The 19,904-nt window shown below is 52.5% G+C and overlaps 8 protein-coding genes across 8 annotated transcripts; 4 read left to right on the forward strand and 4 right to left on the reverse strand.

Annotated features, from left to right (window-relative positions):
- Window positions 1-691: 691 nt before the first annotated feature.
- Window positions 692-2,389, forward strand: BDV14DRAFT_212123 (general substrate transporter; the record flags this gene model as incomplete). Its single annotated transcript, XM_073776244.1, has 4 exons — window positions 692-836; window positions 890-1,232; window positions 1,283-1,450; window positions 1,501-2,389. 4 exons carry the CDS (start codon window positions 692-694, stop codon window positions 2,387-2,389), a joined length of 1,545 nt encoding a protein of 514 aa, XP_073622761.1.
- Window positions 2,390-2,851: 462 nt separating this feature from the next.
- On the forward strand, window positions 2,852-5,542 carry BDV14DRAFT_205316 (Zn(II)2Cys6 transcription factor domain-containing protein; the record flags this gene model as incomplete). Its single annotated transcript, XM_073774696.1, has 3 exons — window positions 2,852-3,698; window positions 3,765-4,465; window positions 4,565-5,542. 3 exons carry the CDS (start codon window positions 2,852-2,854, stop codon window positions 5,540-5,542), a joined length of 2,526 nt encoding a protein of 841 aa, XP_073622762.1.
- An 86-nt stretch (window positions 5,543-5,628) lies between these two features.
- Window positions 5,629-6,675, reverse strand: BDV14DRAFT_212126 (SDR family oxidoreductase; the record flags this gene model as incomplete). The annotated part of the gene is made up of 5 exons (XM_073776245.1): window positions 5,629-5,712; window positions 5,778-5,975; window positions 6,047-6,427; window positions 6,485-6,543; window positions 6,600-6,675. The coding sequence occupies 5 exons, from the start codon at window positions 6,673-6,675 to the stop codon at window positions 5,629-5,631; spliced, it is 798 nt and encodes a 265-aa protein (XP_073622763.1).
- Window positions 6,676-7,361: 686 nt separating this feature from the next.
- BDV14DRAFT_212128 (uncharacterized protein) lies at window positions 7,362-10,118 on the forward strand (the record flags this gene model as incomplete). The annotated part of the gene is made up of 4 exons (XM_073776246.1): window positions 7,362-8,057; window positions 8,779-9,068; window positions 9,151-9,709; window positions 9,781-10,118. The coding sequence occupies 4 exons, from the start codon at window positions 7,362-7,364 to the stop codon at window positions 10,021-10,023; spliced, it is 1,788 nt and encodes a 595-aa protein (XP_073622764.1). The 3' UTR covers window positions 10,024-10,118.
- Window positions 10,119-10,272: 154 nt separating this feature from the next.
- On the reverse strand, window positions 10,273-13,172 carry BDV14DRAFT_158465 (putative C6 transcription factor). The gene is made up of 3 exons (XM_073766706.1): window positions 11,995-13,172; window positions 11,691-11,950; window positions 10,273-11,646 (listed from the first exon to the last, which is right to left on the reverse strand). Exons 1-3 carry the CDS (start codon window positions 12,960-12,962, stop codon window positions 10,322-10,324), a joined length of 2,553 nt encoding a protein of 850 aa, XP_073622765.1. The 5' UTR covers window positions 12,963-13,172; the 3' UTR covers window positions 10,273-10,321.
- Window positions 13,173-13,336: 164 nt separating this feature from the next.
- On the reverse strand, window positions 13,337-15,268 carry BDV14DRAFT_193479 (major facilitator superfamily domain-containing protein; the record flags this gene model as incomplete). The annotated part of the gene is made up of 10 exons (XM_073771782.1): window positions 13,337-13,472; window positions 13,520-13,622; window positions 13,690-13,973; window positions 14,023-14,106; window positions 14,158-14,334; window positions 14,382-14,465; window positions 14,514-14,677; window positions 14,730-14,854; window positions 14,915-14,992; window positions 15,046-15,268. 10 exons carry the CDS (start codon window positions 15,266-15,268, stop codon window positions 13,337-13,339), a joined length of 1,458 nt encoding a protein of 485 aa, XP_073622766.1.
- Window positions 15,269-15,943: 675 nt separating this feature from the next.
- BDV14DRAFT_158513 (NAD(P)/FAD-dependent oxidoreductase) lies at window positions 15,944-17,729 on the forward strand. The gene is made up of 4 exons (XM_073766707.1): window positions 15,944-16,303; window positions 16,378-16,646; window positions 16,731-16,893; window positions 16,969-17,729. Exons 1-4 carry the CDS (start codon window positions 16,028-16,030, stop codon window positions 17,569-17,571), a joined length of 1,311 nt encoding a protein of 436 aa, XP_073622767.1. The 5' UTR covers window positions 15,944-16,027; the 3' UTR covers window positions 17,572-17,729.
- Window positions 17,730-17,886: 157 nt separating this feature from the next.
- BDV14DRAFT_205323 (MFS transporter) lies at window positions 17,887-19,597 on the reverse strand (the record flags this gene model as incomplete). Its single annotated transcript, XM_073774697.1, has 2 exons — window positions 17,887-19,091; window positions 19,156-19,597. 2 exons carry the CDS (start codon window positions 19,595-19,597, stop codon window positions 17,887-17,889), a joined length of 1,647 nt encoding a protein of 548 aa, XP_073622768.1.
- Between the last annotated feature and the right edge of the window lie 307 nt (window positions 19,598-19,904).

Genomic DNA, 19,904 nt, shown 5'->3' on the forward strand with positions numbered 1-19,904 from the left:
CCGCGATTGTATCTCTGGGCTCCGCTGCATGGATGCATGGGTGTGTAGCGGGCGAGGGTATCCATACTCCAACATACATCGGCACCCCGTACGGAGTAGGACGGACGGACCGGGCACAGAGTGCAACCTAACTTCCCGCTCCAAAATAATGCTAGAGAACGTCCACGAGACCGCTACCTCCAATGGAACCACTTAAGCATTCACCACCGCGGCCCCGCAACCCCGGTCGCGGACGTGGCAGTCCGTCTGGGTCGTCATCGGGAATACTCCGGAGTAGGGCATCCGACACGCACATTCGCTGTTTGCGTTCCCCGTGGGGAGAGGAGACCCACCAGTCACGCCACACTGAAACTGGGGAGATGGAATGGATGAGTAGACTGGCCTAGGGAGGATTCGGGGTCGGTTGACTGACTCGGTTGGGGTACGTCCCGAATCTGGTTTTGACCCGGGGAATTGAATCATAGGAGTCTGGTCTGGCCAGTGGCTGAGTCGGGCTTCTACCTATGGCCTGGTGACAGGGAGTGAGGGATTTAGACTTCCATCCTCTCTTGACTTGGGCTTGATTTGACTCTTCTTGGCTGGTGTTGTTCTACTTCGACTTGTATATAAGACTGGTGACCGCCACGTGGTGCACCGTTGCCCATACCTTTGACCCCCTATCCACCCATTACCATTCCCAGATACCTACACCATGAAGGACCAGGATATCGTCGGCGAGGCTCTGGCCTCTGTCCTCCCCCAGCACAACAAGCTATGGTTTCGCATTCCTCATCTGCTGAAACTCAACCTCATTCTCTTACTCCCTCTGCTCTCCTCCGCTGTTGCTGGTTATGATGGTACACTGCTCTTTCGCCCTACCGATTGTCTAACCATATACTAACCTGTCTAGGCTCCCTAATGAACGGCCTCCAATCCATCTCCGAATGGAAAGACTACTTCGACAACCCAACCGGCTCGATCCTCGGCGTCGTCAATGCCGCCCAGTCAATCGGCAGCGTGATTTCTCTGCCCGTGGTAGGAATGCTCTCCGATAAGATCGGTCGTCGCTGGACGCTTCTCTCTGGTGCAGTAGTCATCATCATCGCTTCCATAATCCAGGCTGCCAGCGTGCAGTATGGAATGTTTGTCTTCAGCCGTGTACTTGTGGGCGTTGGGTCGATGCTTGTTGTCCAGCCGAGTCCGATGCTTATTACCGAGTTGGCGTATCCGACGCATCGTGGGAAGTATACTTGGTATGTACACTAGCGATCCTACATTGAGAATAGGAAACTAATAGTGGCAGTGCATTCTGGACAATGTACTACCTAGGAGCAATCCTCGCATCTTGGACATGCTACGGCACGCAAAAGCACCTTGATAACGACTGGACGTGGCGCGTGCCTTCGATTATCCAGGCTGGATTCCCGATCGTGCAAGTCTTGCTTTTCTGGGCTGTTCCCGAGTCGCCACGGTAAGTCTATTCAGTATGCTCTTGGTTGACCCAATACTAACAAAGCATAGATGGCTCGTTGCATCAGGCAAAACCGAAGAGGCTCGCGAGCTGCTCGCAAGACACCACACAGCCGGCGAAACATCCCACCCCCTCATCGAATTCGAGATGGCCGAGATCGTACGAACAATTGAACTCGAGGGCCGCGCCGCCGAGACAGGCTGGTCTACGCTGGTCAAGACGCCCGGAAACCGCAAGAGGACGTTCATCGCTGTTTGCATTGGTGCTTTTGCTCAGTGGAACGGTGTCGCTGTTGTCTCGTACTACCTCACCCTCGTCCTTGATACAGTCGGCGTAACGGACACTGACACACAAACGCTCATTAATGGATTACTGCAAGTTTTCAACTTTATCGCTGCTCTCAGCGCAGCGATGTTTGTTGATAGACTTGGTCGTCGCACGCTCTTCCTCTGGTCTGCGGCTGGTATGCTGGTTTCCTTTGTGATTTGGACGGCTTGCTCTGCTGTTTTTGATAGTACGCAAGCTTCTGCATTGGGCCGAACAGTCATTGCATTCGTGTTTATTTTCTACTTCCACTACGATATCGCCTATACGCCACTTCTCATGGGCTATCCCACTGAGATATTCCCGTACACTACCCGCTCAAAAGGATTGACAGTGGAACTCCTCTCAGTCTACAGCTCTCTCATCATCCTCGCCTTCGTGAACCCCATCGCGCTCGACAATATTGGGTGGAGGTACTACATTTTCTTCTGCGCGTTCGATGTCCTTGTGCTCGCTGTGACTTATTTCGTGTTTCCTGAGACAAAGGGCCACTCGCTTGAGGAGATTGCAGAGGTGTTTGATGGGCCAGGCGTTGTTACTTCGCGCGATGTCTTTGGGAGTAAGGGCGAGGGAGCGGGCGTTAAGGGGAGTGCGGAGCATTCGGAGCATGTTTGATTTATCTGATGTGGTGTGGTTGTTATAAAGGGGGTCGAGGACCAGGTTTTGATGATAGGGTTACGCGGTAGCTACCCGGGTGTATAGTATACGACTTTATGTTTTCAATTAGCAACATCTCTTCTTCAACGCAAAGCATTACTCTGTCTGTAAAATGAATATATTCTTCCCCATACCCCGTACTCCGTACTAGCATTCTGCGTCATTCTCCGCCCCCGGCGAAAGTCCGAGCAGCATCGACCCACACTGTGGAGAAGAACGAACCAACGCCTCAGTCCAGTCCAGCTTGGCTGCATCTCCCCGGACCAGTTCCTCCAACTTCCCTGATTTCTGGCAGCTGAGTCCTGACACTACCGCCGTGACACCATCCGACATCATAGTCGCTGATCCGACTGTCAGCCTATCCCGAACCGGCAACAGTTCCTAGATACTCGGAGAATGCACTAGGTAGAAGGTACGAATATGCAGCGTGATCCCGACCCCCGTCAGCACCGGACGACATCCCCCGCCCCCGACACCGAAAATGCCACATCGGAGAACACCAACCGCACCCAAACAGCGGAACAAGCCTGCCGAGAGTGCCGGCGTCGCAAGTCAAAATGTGACAGGACTATGCCGGTCTGTCGACTGTGCGGCAAGTTTGCCCGGATCTGCACGTATGAGAAGGCTTCGAGGACGCCGTTGACGAGGACTTATTTGTCGCATGTGGAGGGAGAACTTGCTAGGACGAAGAGGTTGTTGGCTAGGTTTATGCCTGAGGTTGTTGATGGTGATGGTGAGCATGCGAATGAGGATGCAGGTGCCGATGTAGGTGCCGATGACCGGCGGCAGTTTGGAGATGGTGCTCCGGAGCCGTTTCATGATGCTGCTGGTTATGATGGACATGCAAATGGGCATCGGCAGACACCGGATCATGGCGTCCAGTCTGCTCATCATCAGCCCACTCACCAGCAACAACCTCCGCCGCTGCACAATGGCACTAACGCCCATGGCCGGGCCTCTATCCAAGTGGATCCCCATCATAGAGAAGACGGACATTCCATGCCACTGCCTACGCCATCATTAGAATCTCATCACAGCCACGGCCATTCTCGGCCTAGAGCAAGCACCAACCCTGTCCTGCCCGACTCAGTGGGCCCAGCCCCCAAACCTACCCCAGATTCAAACCGGTCGGTAGGCACAACAGCCTTCTCATTAGAGACGCCGCCAAGCAGTAGTAACTTTGAATGGGATGAGCGCGCGGGCGGGGACAAGTTCGTTGATGGGATGGCTAGTTTGACTAGTCGGTCCAATGAGGGTGGTTATCTTGGTATATACAATCCACCATACCATGCATTGTCCGTTTTATTGTATACTGATGATGTACCATATACAGGCTCAGCATCCGGGGCAGCCCTCCTCCGCCTAACAGAAACCCGACCAGACGGTCCAACGAGTGTCCCCTACGAGTCTGATCAGCAACATCCTCAAGATGTAGCGGAATACCCCTACCATCGCCCTGGGCAAAGCATCCCCTTCGCCTTAACATCCATGTCCCAATTGGAACCCTTCATAGACGCATACTTCCGCCTCTACCACGCCTCATACCCGATTGTCCACGAAGCGACATTCCGCGCGCAATTCATGGAGATTATACCCCGGCCCCAGGGGAATGCATGGCAGGTCCTGCTCTTTGTCATCGCCGCATTGGGCGTGTTTACATCCGCGACCCAACCAACGGATATCGACTTTGCCTTATTTGACGCCGCAAAGGAACGATTATCAATTGATGTCCTTGAGACGGGAAATCTCATTCTCGTCCAAGCACTCGTGCTTATATCGAACTATCTCCAAAAGAGAAATAAGCCGAATAGCGGGTACAATTATATGGGTCTCGCTAGACGGGTGGCCATGGGGATAGGTCTGCACAAGGAGTTTCCTACTTGGGATGCTAGTCTGTTGACTCTGGAAATGAGGAGGAGAGTCTGGTACTGTCTATACATCTTTGACATCGGCGCGATGATCACGTTCTCGAGGCCACTCGACTTTCCCAATTTGGGCGTTGATGTGCTTTTGCCTGTTAATGCTCACGATAGTGTATGTCATATCCACTTCCAGCCCATTGGATCTCTATCTCGGTCCTCGGTCCTCGGATCTAAGCCCAATGAAAAATGGCTAATATGTTCCCGTTTGCAGGACATAACAGCAACAACAACAACGCCACCACCCCCCGCCCAGGAAAGCACAATCTACACACACCTGCTATCCCAATCCAAATTCCACCTCGCAACATCCCACATATATTCAAAGATAATCTCGCACCCTCTCCCACCAGCCTCGGAACTCCTCTCTCTAGACGACCAATTCATCGAATCCTGGCTCGCAGAGTTACCGCCCTATTTTAACGAGAGCGCACCGCAACCACCCAAATTCGCCCTCGCACACGCAATCCTCCGCTGGCGGTACCGCAATTTCAGGATATTGATGTATCGCCCTTTTCTAGTGGGACAGCTCATGGCGCGCGCGAGGAACAGCAACAGCAGTCAAAACAACGGCTCTGGACCAACTGAAGTAAACGTAAACGCCGACACAAGCGCCGCAATAGAACGGTGTCTCTCCTCCGCCTCCTCCGGAATCCACCTAATAGCCCTCTTCTGGTCCGCTCCCTCAAACAGAAACATGATGGCCTGCTGGTACGGCCTGTACTTCCTTTTCCAGGCCGTGCTCATACCGGTAATCTGTCTGCGGAATGAACCGCAGTCGCACCTTGCGCAGTCTTGGCGTGAGCAAGTTCTTACGGCTGTTGATGTGCTTGAGGGTATGAGTGTGCTGAATAGTACGGCGCGTCGGTGTCTGGGTGTTATTGAGGGTCTTTGTGGTGGGTATTTGAGGCCGCCGACGGGGTTCACTGGTACCGGAGCGGATGGGGAGGGAGATGGGGGGGTAGGGGTGTGGGCGCAGCCGACGGAGGAGAGTCCGCAGACGCAGTTGGCAAATTTGTATCCGCTTATGTGGCCTACGTTGGAGATTGGGAGTTGGGGTTTTGATGTTGGTGGGGGTGCGAATGGGCATGCGGGTGCGTATGGGAATGGCCATGGGAGTGGAGGGGCAGGCCTGGATTCTGTGATCCAGGAGAGCACCATTATGGATTTTATGAGTCGGTTGCCGATGTAATAGCCTCTGTATCAGGTTTAAAAACGATGGAATGGTCGATGCATGATGCATGAAGAAAGAAGTTGATTTTGTATTCAGTAAACAATCTAAGGAAGAGTATAACCACCATCAATAATGATATCCGCACCCGTCATATAACTCGATGCGTCCGAGGCAGCGAAAACATAAGCCTGGAAATAACCACGATCAGTAATCTTCCTTGGACAGTTGGAGGGGTGACTTGGTCTAGACTTACCCCCTTAAGCTCATAAGTCTGCGCCATGCGCTTAGCAGGAATCATATCGAACCACTTCTCCCTCCACTCCTTCGGGTGGTGGTCCAGGATCTCAGTTGCAATGAACCCAGGCGAAATGCAGTTCACGCGGCATGTATCGACCCATTCGACGGAGAGACACTTGGCCAGTTGCACGACGGCGGCCTTGGAGGCGTTATACTGCAAGCACACAAATATTAGCTACTTCCACCACACAGCGTATCTAGGATTTCAGGATTGTTGGGACCTACGGCAGCCTGCTTCTGCGGCACATTAACCAACCCCGCACTAACACTCGCCGTAAAAACAATACTCCCCTTTGTCAGCTTCTGCTCCTTGAACACCTTCGCCGCCGCCTGGGCGGTATAGAATGCGCCGTCGAGATTCACGTCCATGATGGAGCGCCATTGTTCAGTCGTGTATTCTTCTGCTGGAACGGAGGAGGCGATTCCAGAGTTCACGACGACGATGTCCAGGTGCCCGAAGTCGGACTTGATGGTGTTGATGGTGGATTCGATTTCGGATTGGGAGGAGACGTTTGCTTTGTATGCGCGGGCTTGGATCTTGTTTGTGCTACCGATTTCACTGGCGATGGATTCGGCTGTCGAGGATGTGTTGTAGATTATGGCGACCTGTCCATTCATTAGTATGTGAAAGCACCAAAAAAATTCCGTAGGGGTGGAAGCTACATTTGCGCCGGCTTCAGCGAGACCGCGAGAGACTTCGAGGCCGATGCCGCGGGCTCCTCCTGTTACTTGTTAGGATGCGATTGTCATTTAGTTGCCTTTTCTCGTGTCTCCATACCAGTAACGACCGCGACCTTGCCACTAAGGTCAAAGGCCTTGGTAACGTGCTGGTTTTCGGGCTGCGCGAGGACCATTTTGATCGTTTTAGGGCTTGCGGTGCGGGAGGGATGAAGTTGAAGTTGAGGTAGTTAGTAGATTGAAGATTCAAGTGAGTTTAGAACGAAGAAAGTTTTGCGCAACAAAAAAGCTCTTTGGAGAGCTCCCCTCGTGATAAGGTATCGCAACCCCGCTGCAATCATCGTACAGCTATGATGTGGTGGTGGGGATCTGCGATGCGGCGTGGATTCCCGTATGCGGAGAACGGAGGGGGGTGTCCGTCCGGTCCGGTCAGGGACTCCGAGGGGTCAAGTATCCAGCAATGCAGCATGCACGCTGACATGGCATGAATTCGATCAAGTCATGCCACGATATCGGCATAGTCCATTGGGCCGATTACACAAATCTCTGTTTTATTTCCTTCGTTTTGCCCCGCCATGGTCGGCGCCCGCTATCGGTGGTATAGCGAGGGGTTCCTCTTCCATTTGCCTCAGAGCGATTGAACACCATCTATCATAGCCAGCTACAGTAGATACTCTGGCTTCTGAATTGACTGTGCAGATTCCATTCCTTAAAGTTTCGCATTGCAGCGCTTATGTCTGCTGTTTGAAAGGCCTCGATAGTCCCAAATCCCGTCGCGTCGAATATATCATCCCCTCAACGGTAGGTTTCTACTCTTCCTCGTGAAGCAGACGTCACAGACTGACCTTTAATAGTTACAAGAATGGACACCCTTGCCTCCTCTCTCCAGGCCCTGGCCTCGTCACACCCCAAACCGCGCTACCTCGTCGCAATAGCCGGCGCCCCAGGCTCAGGAAAAACAACACTCGCAAGTGCCGTCGCAGCGCAAATAAACGCGCAGATACAAATCGCTACAGAGAATGAGACTACAATTGGCACCAGCAAAAGACATAAAGCAACAGTCCTCTCAATGGACGGATTCCACCTTCCCAGGAGCAAACTCGATTCCTTCCCCGAGCCGAAAAGGACAGAGGCGTACGTAAGGCGCGGTGCACCGTGGACATTCGACGCTACTGCTTTTGTCGCGTTTATGAGGAGGTTACGCTCTTGGGCGGATTCATCCCCTTCATCATTTGGAGAGGAAGAAGAAGACATATACGCGCCAACATTCGACCACGCAACAAAAGACCCCGTTCAGAACGGCTTGATGATATCAAAAGACACCACGATACTGGTTATAGAAGGGAATTACCTTCTTCTCGACGAAGATGAGTGGCGCGATGTAGCGGGTTTGGTCGACTATCGGGTTTTCGTGGACGTTGATCTTGCGGAGGCGAGGGAACGGCTTGCGCGACGGCATGTTGCTGCGGGGATTGAGAAGACCCTTGAAGATGGATTTGCAAGAGTTGATAAGAATGATTATATTAATGGAAAGTTAGTTGGGGAAAAGGTTGTTAAGGTTGTGGATGTTATTGTTAGGAGTGAGAGGACGCCGCGGGATTTGAGGGCCTAGGTAGACTTGAGTAGACAGATTATGAACTATAGACTTAGAGATTCTGGATTTATATACAGCTAGACATTAATGGATTGAAATATCTGTTGGTTATCTAGGAGATACTAGCTATAGTATAGATGTTGCATTTCTAGACCTCTGCTACTTGAACCAGTGTATGTCCCCTCCCCCACCGCCACAACTGCACTTTGTTTTTGATAGCGACTACAGAAAAAGCGGGTAAAACATCCTCCTCGTCTGTAGTGGCAAATTCATGCCCATCATCTGACCAAAAGATGTCCCTGATCCTGAACCCAAACGTGGACCTGATCGGGGCAGTCCGACTCCAACGGGGTGGGGCGTCCGCTATGCTCCAGACCCCATAGCCCCGGCCACCGATCAACATCCAGCAGTGACGTTGAGAGACTTCCGGGCAGGAGTAGGAGCATGCATTGAACAGCTGTCCGAGCTATCGGAGCGGGGTATCTGCTACTTTTCGTTGATCAGGTGAGGGGGGATAGAAAAAAAAAAGTTGTGGTGGGCAAATATAGAAGTTATACTCCCCTATTCTTCATACCTCCTCTTTCAATTCCCCAATCTATACCCTAAACAATACATCCTCAACATCCAAAATGGCTGTCCGTATCCCATCCTCCTCCTTCAACCCCTCATCTGACATTGAACGCAGGAAACAAACCCCTCCTTCGTCCTCCGCGCCATAAAAGACGTCTCCTTCGAAGACCGCCCGATCCCAAACCTTTCAGACCCCTACGACGTGCGCGTCCAGATCGCACAAACCGGTATCTGCGGGTCAGACGTACACTACTGGCAGCGCGGCCGGATCGGCGACTTCATCCTCGAGTCCCCCATTGTATTGGGTCATGAGAGCTCAGGCGTTGTCGTGGAGGTTGGCAGCAAGGTGAAGAATTTGAGTGTGGGGCAGAAGGTTGCGATTGAGCCGGGAGTTCCTTGTCGGCAGTATGTATCCTCTTTTTCCTTCTGAACATGGTGATATCAGCCGGGGTGGATGGAGTGATGCTAATCTGGTTTGCGTGTGCAGCTGCGACTACTGCCGCTCAGGCTCCTACAATCTTTGCCCCGATACCGTCTTCGCCGCTACACCACCACACGATGGCACCCTGAGCAAGTACTACATCACGCAGTCTGACTTCTGCTACCCCCTGCCCTACCACATGGACCTCGAAGAAGGCGCAATGGTCGAGCCCGTCGCCGTCGCAGTGCAAATCACAAAGGTCGGGAACGTGAGACCAAACCAGACCGTCGTTGTCTTTGGATGCGGACCAATCGGTCTGCTCTGCCAAGCTGTATCGAAGGCCTATTCGGCGAAGAAGGTCATTGGTGTAGATATTAGCCAGAGCCGACTTGACTTTGCGACGGCGTTTGGCGCAGACGGTGTCTTTCTGCCACCGAAGAAGCCCGAGGATGTGGATGAGAGCGAGTGGAGCGAAAAGGTCGCGAAGATGATCAAGGAGAAATTTGGGCTGGGTGAAGGGCCAGATGTTGTTCTTGAGGCTACGGGCGCGCAGGCTTGTATCCAGGCTGGTGTGCATTTGACCAAGAAGGGGGGGACTTATGTGCAAGCGGGGATGGGCAAAGAAGTAAGCTGGAACCCGTATACCCTCGTATAGTATGGTACTTAAGGGCCTATGTGCTAACATTTTGGATGTAGAATGTTGTCTTCCCCATTACAACAGCATGCATTCGCGACTTGACGATCCGCGGCTCGATCCGGTATACAACGGGGTGCTACCCCGTTGCCGTGGACTTGATTGGCAGCGGCAAGATCGATGTGAAGAAGCTTATTACGAACAGATATACGTTTGAGCAGGCGGAGGAGGCGTTTGAGCTTGTGAGGCAGGGCAAGGAGAGTGTCATTAAGGTTGTTATTCAGGGGTATCAGGATAAGGAGTGATTCTAGGCGCAAAAAAGATGTGTGGAAGGTGTTAATGGGTGGGATGTTGTTGGGTTGGGTTGGGTAAAGCATGCTAAGGATAGCTATGGAAAGTGAGGTCAATGATTAAATATAATGTTTGAATTTATGTCATATTCATGCTTTTTCCGTCTAATAAGTGTACCACCAAAACCCCATTCCCAACCAACTCACATCCAATAATCATGCTAAACGCCAACCATGTATATCCAATCCAAGCAATGCATCTCATAAATCAAAGTATAAAGTTACTTCTTCACCATTCAATCTAACACGAAATTTAACTCCACAGCGGCGGATGAATCCACTCCTGCGCCCGATCCAAGATATTCGGCATCGTCCACTCTCCACTGGTCGAACTCTCAGGCGTATGAGGCGGCAACGACCCCATGTTAGGCGTCATTCCCGACTGCGCCTGCGTAGCAGGAACCGGAACGATCGGTTGTCCCGGCTGGCCTGGATATGTCGCCGCCGTGACGGGGTTCAGGTACGGCGACGCACCCGTCGTGGCGTTCATGAGTGACGGCGAAGGATGCGTGTGGAAAGCTCCCTCGAGTTTCTCGAGCGCGCGAAGCGTTTTGGCTAGTGGTTTTGCCCACTGCGTTTGGGTTTCCGCTGCGATGGCTGCGGCAGCTGGGGAGTTTAGGGCTGGGGAGGTAACGAGCGGTTGCCCGAGGGAGTTGAAGACCGGACTGCGGGATGCGCCTGGGGCGGCAGCGTTTGCAGCGGCGGCGGCGTCAGGACCATAGTCGAACTCGGCATTTGCGCGCTGGCTGATGATGGCTTTGAGTTTGCGGAGGAGGGTCCAGAAGTGCGGGTTTGATTTGCTTTCTTCTGTAACGGCAAGGAGGAAGACCGAGCTGATGGCTCGTTGTAAGGTGATCCATGACCGGGCGGCGTGGGAGCTAACGGCGTGCATCTCGACGTAAGCTTCGACCGTTGTCATAAGATGGTCCAGACATTCGCGGCGCATTCGCGCGGTCTCGGGGTCGCGGGAGTTGGTGGATTTGAGCGCTGGCCGGCAGAGCTCAGAGGAGAAGTAGGAGGAGTGGAGTTTAAGAACAGTGCGCTCAAGGTGTTCAGTAGGAGTGTAGCAGTATTTGGGGTCACGGAGGTATGGGCGCGCTTCGATAAGAATTCGTTGAATGTCATCTTTATAGCCTTGTATAGTAGACCAACTCATCTGCGAGTGAGGACTGAGCATTCGGCTGCGGACAACTTTCAGGGCGAGCGATATCACTCCGCAAAGCGATTCAAAGTATGAGAAGTCGCCGGCGGTTGCGCCGTCCCGCTTTGCGATTTCGGGTTGGCTGACGGCGGTCGTGGACGGGCGGTCATACGATAAGGAAAAGTGACTGTCTTGCCACGCCATTGACCACCACACATGTCTTCGTCGATATCGTTCTGCGGATGAAAAATGACTCGACTCGACGTGCAATCCGAGCGCCAGGCCCATTCGAAGCGTCATGCCGAGGAGGACATATGAGACGCCAGGGTTCATGTTATATGACAAGACATTTCCAATCACCAGCAACGTCTGTATAGCTTCTATCGTAGGTTGCGACAGGAAGTTTGTCATTCGAAGGCATTGGTACGAGCAGCAAACTATACGGTCAGCGGCGAACAAAAGGTGAACCGAGACAACATACCGTATACTTGAGAACTCAGTTCCCGTTCTTTCCCAGGCAAGTCGGAGGATTGACAGCCAGATGCTAGCACAGCAAACAGCAGACCGAGATATGCTATGGACATGCCGAACGGTCTTTGCGCTTGATCGTCGTCCGCTTTATAGACACCACCGGCAGCATTTCGATTGTGTAACAGCAAGTCGAGATTCCTTTCGAACAAAACGACGTCTTCGATCACGGGGTAGATAGCGCCGGCAATATCTCGGTAATATGCGAAGAATCTAGCAATTAGCAGAAGCCCAATAAGAGAAAAGAGGCGACTAACTCTTTACACTGCTGATCCCCTGGGAGCGCACAGCAAACTGCACTAATGTCGAAAGTCGACATATCAGACGACCATAGATCAACGAACGGATATGTCGCAGACTCGTTATCCAAACCCAGCTTCGGAAGAATCCCGCCCTCCAACAGCGCTTGTAACTGATCGGAGCCAGACTTGTTGTTCAAGATGTACGCCAAAACGGATCTCGACCCTAGATGCACAGTTCCCTCGCCCAAAGTATTCGGCGCGTGGATTCCTTCTCGCTCCGGCGATGCGCCCTTGGACCGGGTGCTTGCATCCGCGCTCTGCACGCTGCCTGTTTCGAGCGTCGACGCAGACGCCACACCCTCCTCATTCGCTTTGTCCAGACCCGCCCGCATATTCGCCAGCATCGCTTCCATCTCCTTTAGTCGCGTCCGCACATTGTCCCAGTCCTCGCGCGATATCGATACGCGACCGTTTGCCGCCGGCACCGCCGGACTCGGATGCGTCGTGCTGCTCATGCTCATGCCCGTTGCCGTTCCAGGCCCAGTCCCAGGCTCCTGCTTTAGCCGTATCGATCCGTCTGAAAGTGTCGTCCCAGGGTCTCCCGACAGTCTTCCTCCAGCCGCAGCAGTAGGGATACTAGCAGCAGCAGGCCCATCCATATACCCAGCCCCAACTGCGGGTCCCATATCCCCCACTCTCCGTTTCGACGGTCGCTCGTAAGAACAAAGCTCCGCATGATCGCGCTTCACGCATCCATCGCATGGTAAATTCCGATCGCATTTTACTTTCCGCGCGTGGCAAGGGTAACAGGCTTTCGGTTCGCGCGCCTTGCGTTTCGCACGGATGATCGCGTCGACTTGCGCCTGCGGGAGGTCGGTTAGGGGCGCGTTTCGCGGGGCATTATTTGCGGCGTTCATGTCGGCGGGTCCGGCGGGTGAGTAGGACATTGAAAGCTGGTGAGATTGCGGCGAGGTTGTGTCCATGGTGCGTCGTCGCTGTCGCTATTATCGGTGATCGGGATTAAGGTCGGAAGTGTCCCTCATTTCATAGTTTGCGGTCGGTGGGTGATCGCGGATATATCGGGCTAGACAATGCGGTAAATAGAGAATATTTCGGTACTTATAAATGATCAATTGTCGCCAGCGCAGACTCGATAAGCACCGATCCGATTCGGCCCTTTGGATGGAATGAGTCTTGGTCGAGTCTTGACGCCAAACTGATCCGAGAGATTACTCAGCATAGCACGTGATTGGTGACATCACTGACCCATCTGTTTACTCAAAACACTCTCAATTCTACAACTATCGGACACGGTATATTATAGACATCAGAAGCTCATTATCCTTCATCGAACCGGCTAAACATCCTCCGCCTTCTGCCGAGCAGCATCTTGCTCTTCAGCAATCACGTCAGCAGGAATCTGATCCGGCGTCGTGTTCACCAGCATAGCCATTGGGCCCAAAGCCACTGCAAGGAGAACGAATGTGACGATACTATTCCAGTCAGTTGGGCTCTTTCATGATAGGGGAAAGGAACATACAATCCAATAAGCGGGTTACTTGTCGTCTTAGTGTTCATCCCATACGCAATAGCCTGCCCAATAGCCTCAATACACCTGAACATAGCGCCATTGCGGACGTTCGCTGCAGAAACACTGAATTAGCAAATTCCTTCCATAGTCGGCTCAATGAAACGCCTCTAGTAACTCACATTGCGCATCCGTTGCAAACGAGGACAGCAACCAGTACATATAACTCTGCGACAACGGGCCCGTTGTCTGGACGAAGAAGTAGGGCAGGAACGACGATGGGTAAAGACCGTCCTCCCAATCGATGTGGCCGGGGTTGTGGTGGTTGAACTTTGTCTGCATGACGATCGACCAGATGTATACGCCCACGTTGAGAATCACGACGGTGTACAGGCCAACTTGGGCGCGGCGCCGCTGGCTGAGATGTTTGCTGTCGAGGATGAAGCCGAGGCCGAAGCAGCCGACACTGGGAGATTTAGCGAGAGAAGTGTATTCAGGATGAAATGTCGACGTACATGCAGAAAAAGGGGGAGACCAGGGAGGAGAGGGCGCGAGCGCGCACGGAGAAGTAGGTTCCTAGGTATGTGCTCCATGTGCCGCTGGTTTGGTCAGTCTTGCTCCGTTTAGGTCGATAAGGGTGGAAATCGTACGAGTAAAAGAATGACCACAGGGCCCAACCGGCAGAAAGGACAATGAGTTTTGAGGTAACCGTCTTCAAGATGCGCTTGAATTCTTGCTTGGTGGACAATGTCTCCGCAGTGACAATCTGCGTTCCATCGGATCGGACGACGCGTTCGAAGGGAGTAATCAAGAGCGCGAATGGAAGACTGGCAGAGTTAGTCTGAGCTCGTCAATAACTATCCGGAGGACTCACGCAAGGCACTCGATGATCACAAAGGCAACGTAGGTGTCAGGAGTGATACCGCCATCGGCTCCCTTGAGGTGGTTCTTCGACAGGCTGCTCCAAGTTAGCGGGGTCCAAGAAAATCCATGTCTAGATTCTCACTTGATGGCACCTCCAACCAGCTGTCCAAGGTTACGAGACACAATCCACAGCGCAAGGTACTTTCCACGAGCACCGGATGGCGCAAGAGTCATGATAGCTCCAGCTTCAGCAACATACCAACAGGCAGTTCCAGCACCGCTGATCGCTCCACTGAGAATGAGATACTGGACTCGTCAGCCTTGTCGTCAACTTCCTAAGTAATGGCTTGTCACTTACCCATTGGTTCCCAAACTTGCTATTGCAGTAGTATGCAGACCCTTGAATAGGAAAGGACATAGACCCCAGGACCAACGCCCACTTGACACCGATTTTGTTCACGATAGGACCGCCGAGGAAACAAACTAGAAGCAAGCAAAAATTCAGCCCTGGGCCCGTTATTCATGCTTGAAGTATGAACATACCAACAGCAAGCATGGCATAGTTGATCGCATTGGTAATATTCGAGACCTGCGGCGTTGCAAGACCACCACCACCGAGACCTGGTCCCAATTGTTAGCGCACTCCGACCCCAGGGAGTGTGGAGGAGTCATACCAGCAATAGCGTCAGACATAGCCGGCCCGCAGAAAGCCTGGATACTAAGCAGCACCATCTGCGTCAAACTGTGCTGCCATACTCTCTTCCAGAGTGGCACCGTATTCCTGTAGTGCTCCATATCGATCCCGTGGACTACCTCGCCTGCTGCGACGGGAAAGGGCGACGCTGGCCGGGCGATGGCCGAGGCATCCTTGGTGTTGTTCTTGGTGTCGTCAGTCATTGTGAAGCAAGCAATCATGCAGATGGAAATTCAACCTAAACTTCAGGGAAACCCCCGAGAACAAGGACCAGCTTATATACATTTCCGGAGTACACCCGATCCCTCTCATCCTTATCCTCGGGCTATCTCCCGTATCTCTGCGACGAACAGTTATCAGGTGGTATCTCGGTGGGTCGCATCGCATTCCCCACGGTAGCGCTTCTCCAACTGTGCCATGGGGTTAAAGGCTAAAGGGCAATTAGTCGAGTGGAAGGTCCAGGCGAAACAACGGTTGCCGACTTCGGATTGCCACTTTAACCGCTAGGTAAATGGTATAACTGGGGAGGCGATAAGCGAGTAAGCGGGCTAAGCTTCTGTTATCGAGTTCGGGTCCTTTATTGGCACCGCGTTGACTCACTAAGCGTGTCTTGGGGAGCGGAATGAAGCGATGGAAGGTCCACGCGAGAGGAACGCCATGCGCTCCACATATTGCGTTGGGCTGGCGCCAATTATATGCACCGCTTGCTGATGGATCTATCTGGCATGATCGCCGCTATCTTTATAAATTCGCTACCGTACTGTCTATCGGCTTCAAGTTATCGCAATCGTGAGTGAAGCTGTCTCTATCAGCCAGTGGATTCGGATAACGTCTTTTCTTTGGACTATCACGTGGTTGTACTTGACCTGACTGACTCACTTTCATCCTCAATCCGATACCTTCAACACTCTCAATATCTCTTTCTCAATCTCAAACACTATACCCAACTGTAGACAACCAAGATGGATCGCGCAACCACAAAAGTCATAGTCGTTGGCGGTGGCGGCACAATCGGCTCTTCCACAGCCCTACACCTCTTACGAGCCGGCTACATCCCCAGCAACATCACAGTCCTCGACACGTATCCAATCCCCTCCTCACAAAGCGCGGGCTACGACCTAAACAAGATAATGAGTATCCGCCTACGCAACAAACCAGATCTGCAATTGTCCCTGGAAGCGCTAGATATGTGGCGCAATGATGAACTGTTCAAGCCCTTTTTCCATCGGACGGGGATGGTGAGCAACCCACTCTCTTTCCAATTCCAACGTCCTCTCCATGAAACACTCAATTTGCTAATGGCTGAATACAGATCGACACCTCAAGCACACAAGAAGGGATTGCAGCCCTGCGCACAAAATACGAGTCCCTCGTAAACGCCGGGATAGGCCTCGAGAAAACGAATTACCTCCTTGAGAACGAAGACGAGATTCTTGCCAAGGCACCGCATTTCACCCGGGAGCAGGTGAAGGGGTGGAAGGGGTTGTTCTGTGGGGATGGGGGGTGGCTGGCTGCTGCGAAGGCAATTAATGCTATCGGGGGCGAGTTGAGGAAGAAGGGGGTTAGGTTTGGGTTTGGTGGGTATGTTCATGAAGTTTTTTCCCTAGCTTTCCTTTAGGTGGAGGGTGCTTTAAATGGAGAAGGACGCTAATATTGGATGCGCAGTGCCGGATCATTCAAGAAACCTCTCTTTTCTGACTCGTCTGAAACAAGATGTAATGGTGTTGAGACGGTCGACGGGAGCAAGTACTACGCTGACAAGGTAGTCATTGCTGCTGGTGCGTGGACGCCGACGTTGATTGATTTGGAGGATCAGTGTGTTTCTAAGGTATACCAACCGTCTTTAATCCCCATCATACAACCTAGAGTCTTGAACAAACGCGCTAACAGAGATGACGGATAGGCCTGGGTCTTCGCCCACATCCAACTCACACCCCAAGAAGCCGCAAAGTACAAAAACTCCCCCGTCGTCTACGACGGCGACTACGGCTTCTTCTTCGAGCCAAACGAATACGGAATCATAAAAGTCTGCGACGAATTCGCTGGCTTCACGCGCTTCAAATCACATACACCCTACGGCGCCTCGGGCCCTAAACCAATCTCCGTACCTAGATCCCATGCAGCCCATCCAGCAGATACATACCCCGATGCCTCTGAAATCACAATTAAGAAGGCCATCGCGCGCTTCCTCCCGCAGTTCAAGGATCGACAGATGTTCAATCGCGCGATGTGCTGGTGTACCGATACAGCGGACGCAAATCTACTTATTACTGAGCATCCGAGATATAAGAATTTGGTGATCGCGAGTGGTGATAGTGGGCATTCGTTTAAGTTGTTGCCTAACATCGGGAAACATGTTGTTGAGCTTTTGGAGGGGACACTGGCGCCTGAGATTGCGCATGAGTGGCGGTGGAGGCCTGGTGGTGATGCGTTGAAGAGCAGGCGCGCGGCGCCGGCGAAGGATTTGGCGGATTTGCCGGGGTGGAGGCATGATGCTAAGTTTTAGGTTGAGGTTTAGATGGAGATGGACATTAAATGGAGATCGATGATTTGAAATGAAATGTATTCTAATCTAATTGGGTCTATTAAACGTGATTCTATATAGGGCATTATTTTGTAGTACAAGAAACGCAAGCCATGCAACATAAATCATCAAGGAACGAGGAACAGGAAAAATGGTATCAGAGGCAACGAAGAACAGAAACAAAACCAAAAACAGAACAATCTAGATATAAAACTCCTCCCATTCCTTTCCACACATTTCCACCTCATCTATCCCATCCCCATCTATCCAATATCAACATCACCCCTTCCATCCCATCTAAACCTTCTCCACCCTCCCCTCCCCCTGTTCCTCATCATCCGCAAACGCAAACTTCGAAAACCTTCTAATATCAGCACCCTTAAAATAAAACACATACGGAATCGCACAACAAGCCAACGCAATAAACGCCAGCAACGTGCTTGCCCACTGATCACCCAACCGCTCATACATCTGCTCCGTGAAAAGCACCGTACTCGCGCCCCAAATAGATCTGAGGAACGTCTTCGCTGCAAGCGCAGAGGCAGCCTGATGCTGGTACGTATCAACGAGGTAGTTGTTTGCACTGTTGTAAAGGAAGATGAACCCGAATCCAATGGGCCACCCGCCGATGGCCGGACCAAACCAGTGCAGTTGTGGATAGGAAGTCCAAGCGAAGATGAATAGGCCGATCGGGATAAGCCAGCAGGAGACCATCATGGGGAAAAGACGTGCTTCGGCGGGTGGTTTCCCGCCGTGTTTGGCGTACAGCGAGAGATAGTGCTTGTTTACCATGGGCGCGCAGGCAGCGCTCATGAGCACGCCGATTGCGAGCGGGATGAACATTAGGCCTGTTGAGCCAGCACTCCAGCCCTTGCCGGACTGGTAGATGATGGGGTAGGCGACGAAGAACATGTAGAGGAGGCCGTAGAGGACGGACATGTATAGTGAGATGAACAGGACGATGGGTTCCAGAAAGAGAAGCTGGAAGGGGCGGAAGAGGAAGACGCGGAGGCGCTCTCCTATCGGGCGAGCGTCTAGTTCAGTCTCTGTAACGTATGTATTGTCGTTTTCTGATTTTCTGAGCTTTTTGGCACGTTTGGCGAGGATCGCTGGCGCACTTGTCTCGGGGACTGTGAATGTGATGAGAACCCAGGCGACGAAGACTAGGATGAGCGTGAGCCAGTATAGCCAGCGCCAGCCTGAGGCGTCTGCGAGAAAGCCACCTGCTAGTGGACCGATCGCGGGACCGAGGAAGGGGCTTGCGCTGAAGGCCGCCATGGGGACGCCGCGCTCTTCGTTCTTCCACATGTCTGCTAATGTTCCGCCGACGAGGGTCATGGGGGCGCTGAATGCGATGCCGTCGATTGCGCGGCAGACGATGAGGGTTCCGATGTTCTTTGCGACGGCGCAGGGGATGACGAAAATTACTGCGAGGAGAAGTGTAACCGCGTAGACAGGGCGACGACCAAACATCTCAGACATGGGTGCGAATGCCATGGGTCCTAACATCGTCAGTATCAAGGTCATGATCATCCTTCATACAGAGAAAGGTAAGGGAAAGCATACCAACACCAAATCCTACCACAAAAACCGTAATAACAACCAAACTAACTTCCCTCGAGACCCCAAACTCCTCCGCCGGCCCCTCAATATCCGCCGTAATGACACTACTCGCGAACGCAACAACGAAGCACGTAAACGCAACCACCATGGTGACATACCACTTCTTCCACTTCGGCCAGTTCTTCGGATTCTCGGGGTCGTCGACCTTGAAGGTGACTAGTTTCCAGTCTTCGGTCTTGCCCTTGGATGAGGAGACATGCTTGGGGATGGTGCCGGACGTTGTCTCGTTCACGTATTCTTCAATGTTGGCATCGGCTGTTAGGGTGCGGAAGGGGAGGTCTGTGGGGTCGACTTCGCCGCGGGCTGAGCCTAGAGAGAGGGTTTGGGAGAGGGAATGGCCGTGGTCGTGGCTGTGGTCCTCTGTGAGGGTTTGTTGTGATTGCATGTTGGCGTTGGAAGTATACCAGACTCAGTTTTAGTAGGTATTCCTTGCTGCAATCAATGTCGATGCTGGAGAAGAGACCGAAAGCATTCTGAAACGGGCCCCCTAGGGACTTATATAGCCTCTCTGATCGCAATCGGCCCTATCGGCCCCATTGAAGCAATATAGTTCGATTGATACATTCTTCGGCCCGGTGGCGCGCTGGGGGGCTGGTTTCCTATTTGGGAAGAGACCCACCTGCCGTATATAGTAGGATGCCACGAAGGGCCACAGCTTTTCATTGAATCTAGACTTGCTAGCTTGTTTTTTG

This window comes from Aspergillus stella-maris, assembly GCF_047715825.1.
Source record: "Aspergillus stella-maris strain CBS 113639 unplaced genomic scaffold BDV14scaffold_93, whole genome shotgun sequence".
NCBI classification, from domain to species: domain Eukaryota; kingdom Fungi; phylum Ascomycota; class Eurotiomycetes; order Eurotiales; family Aspergillaceae; genus Aspergillus; species Aspergillus stella-maris.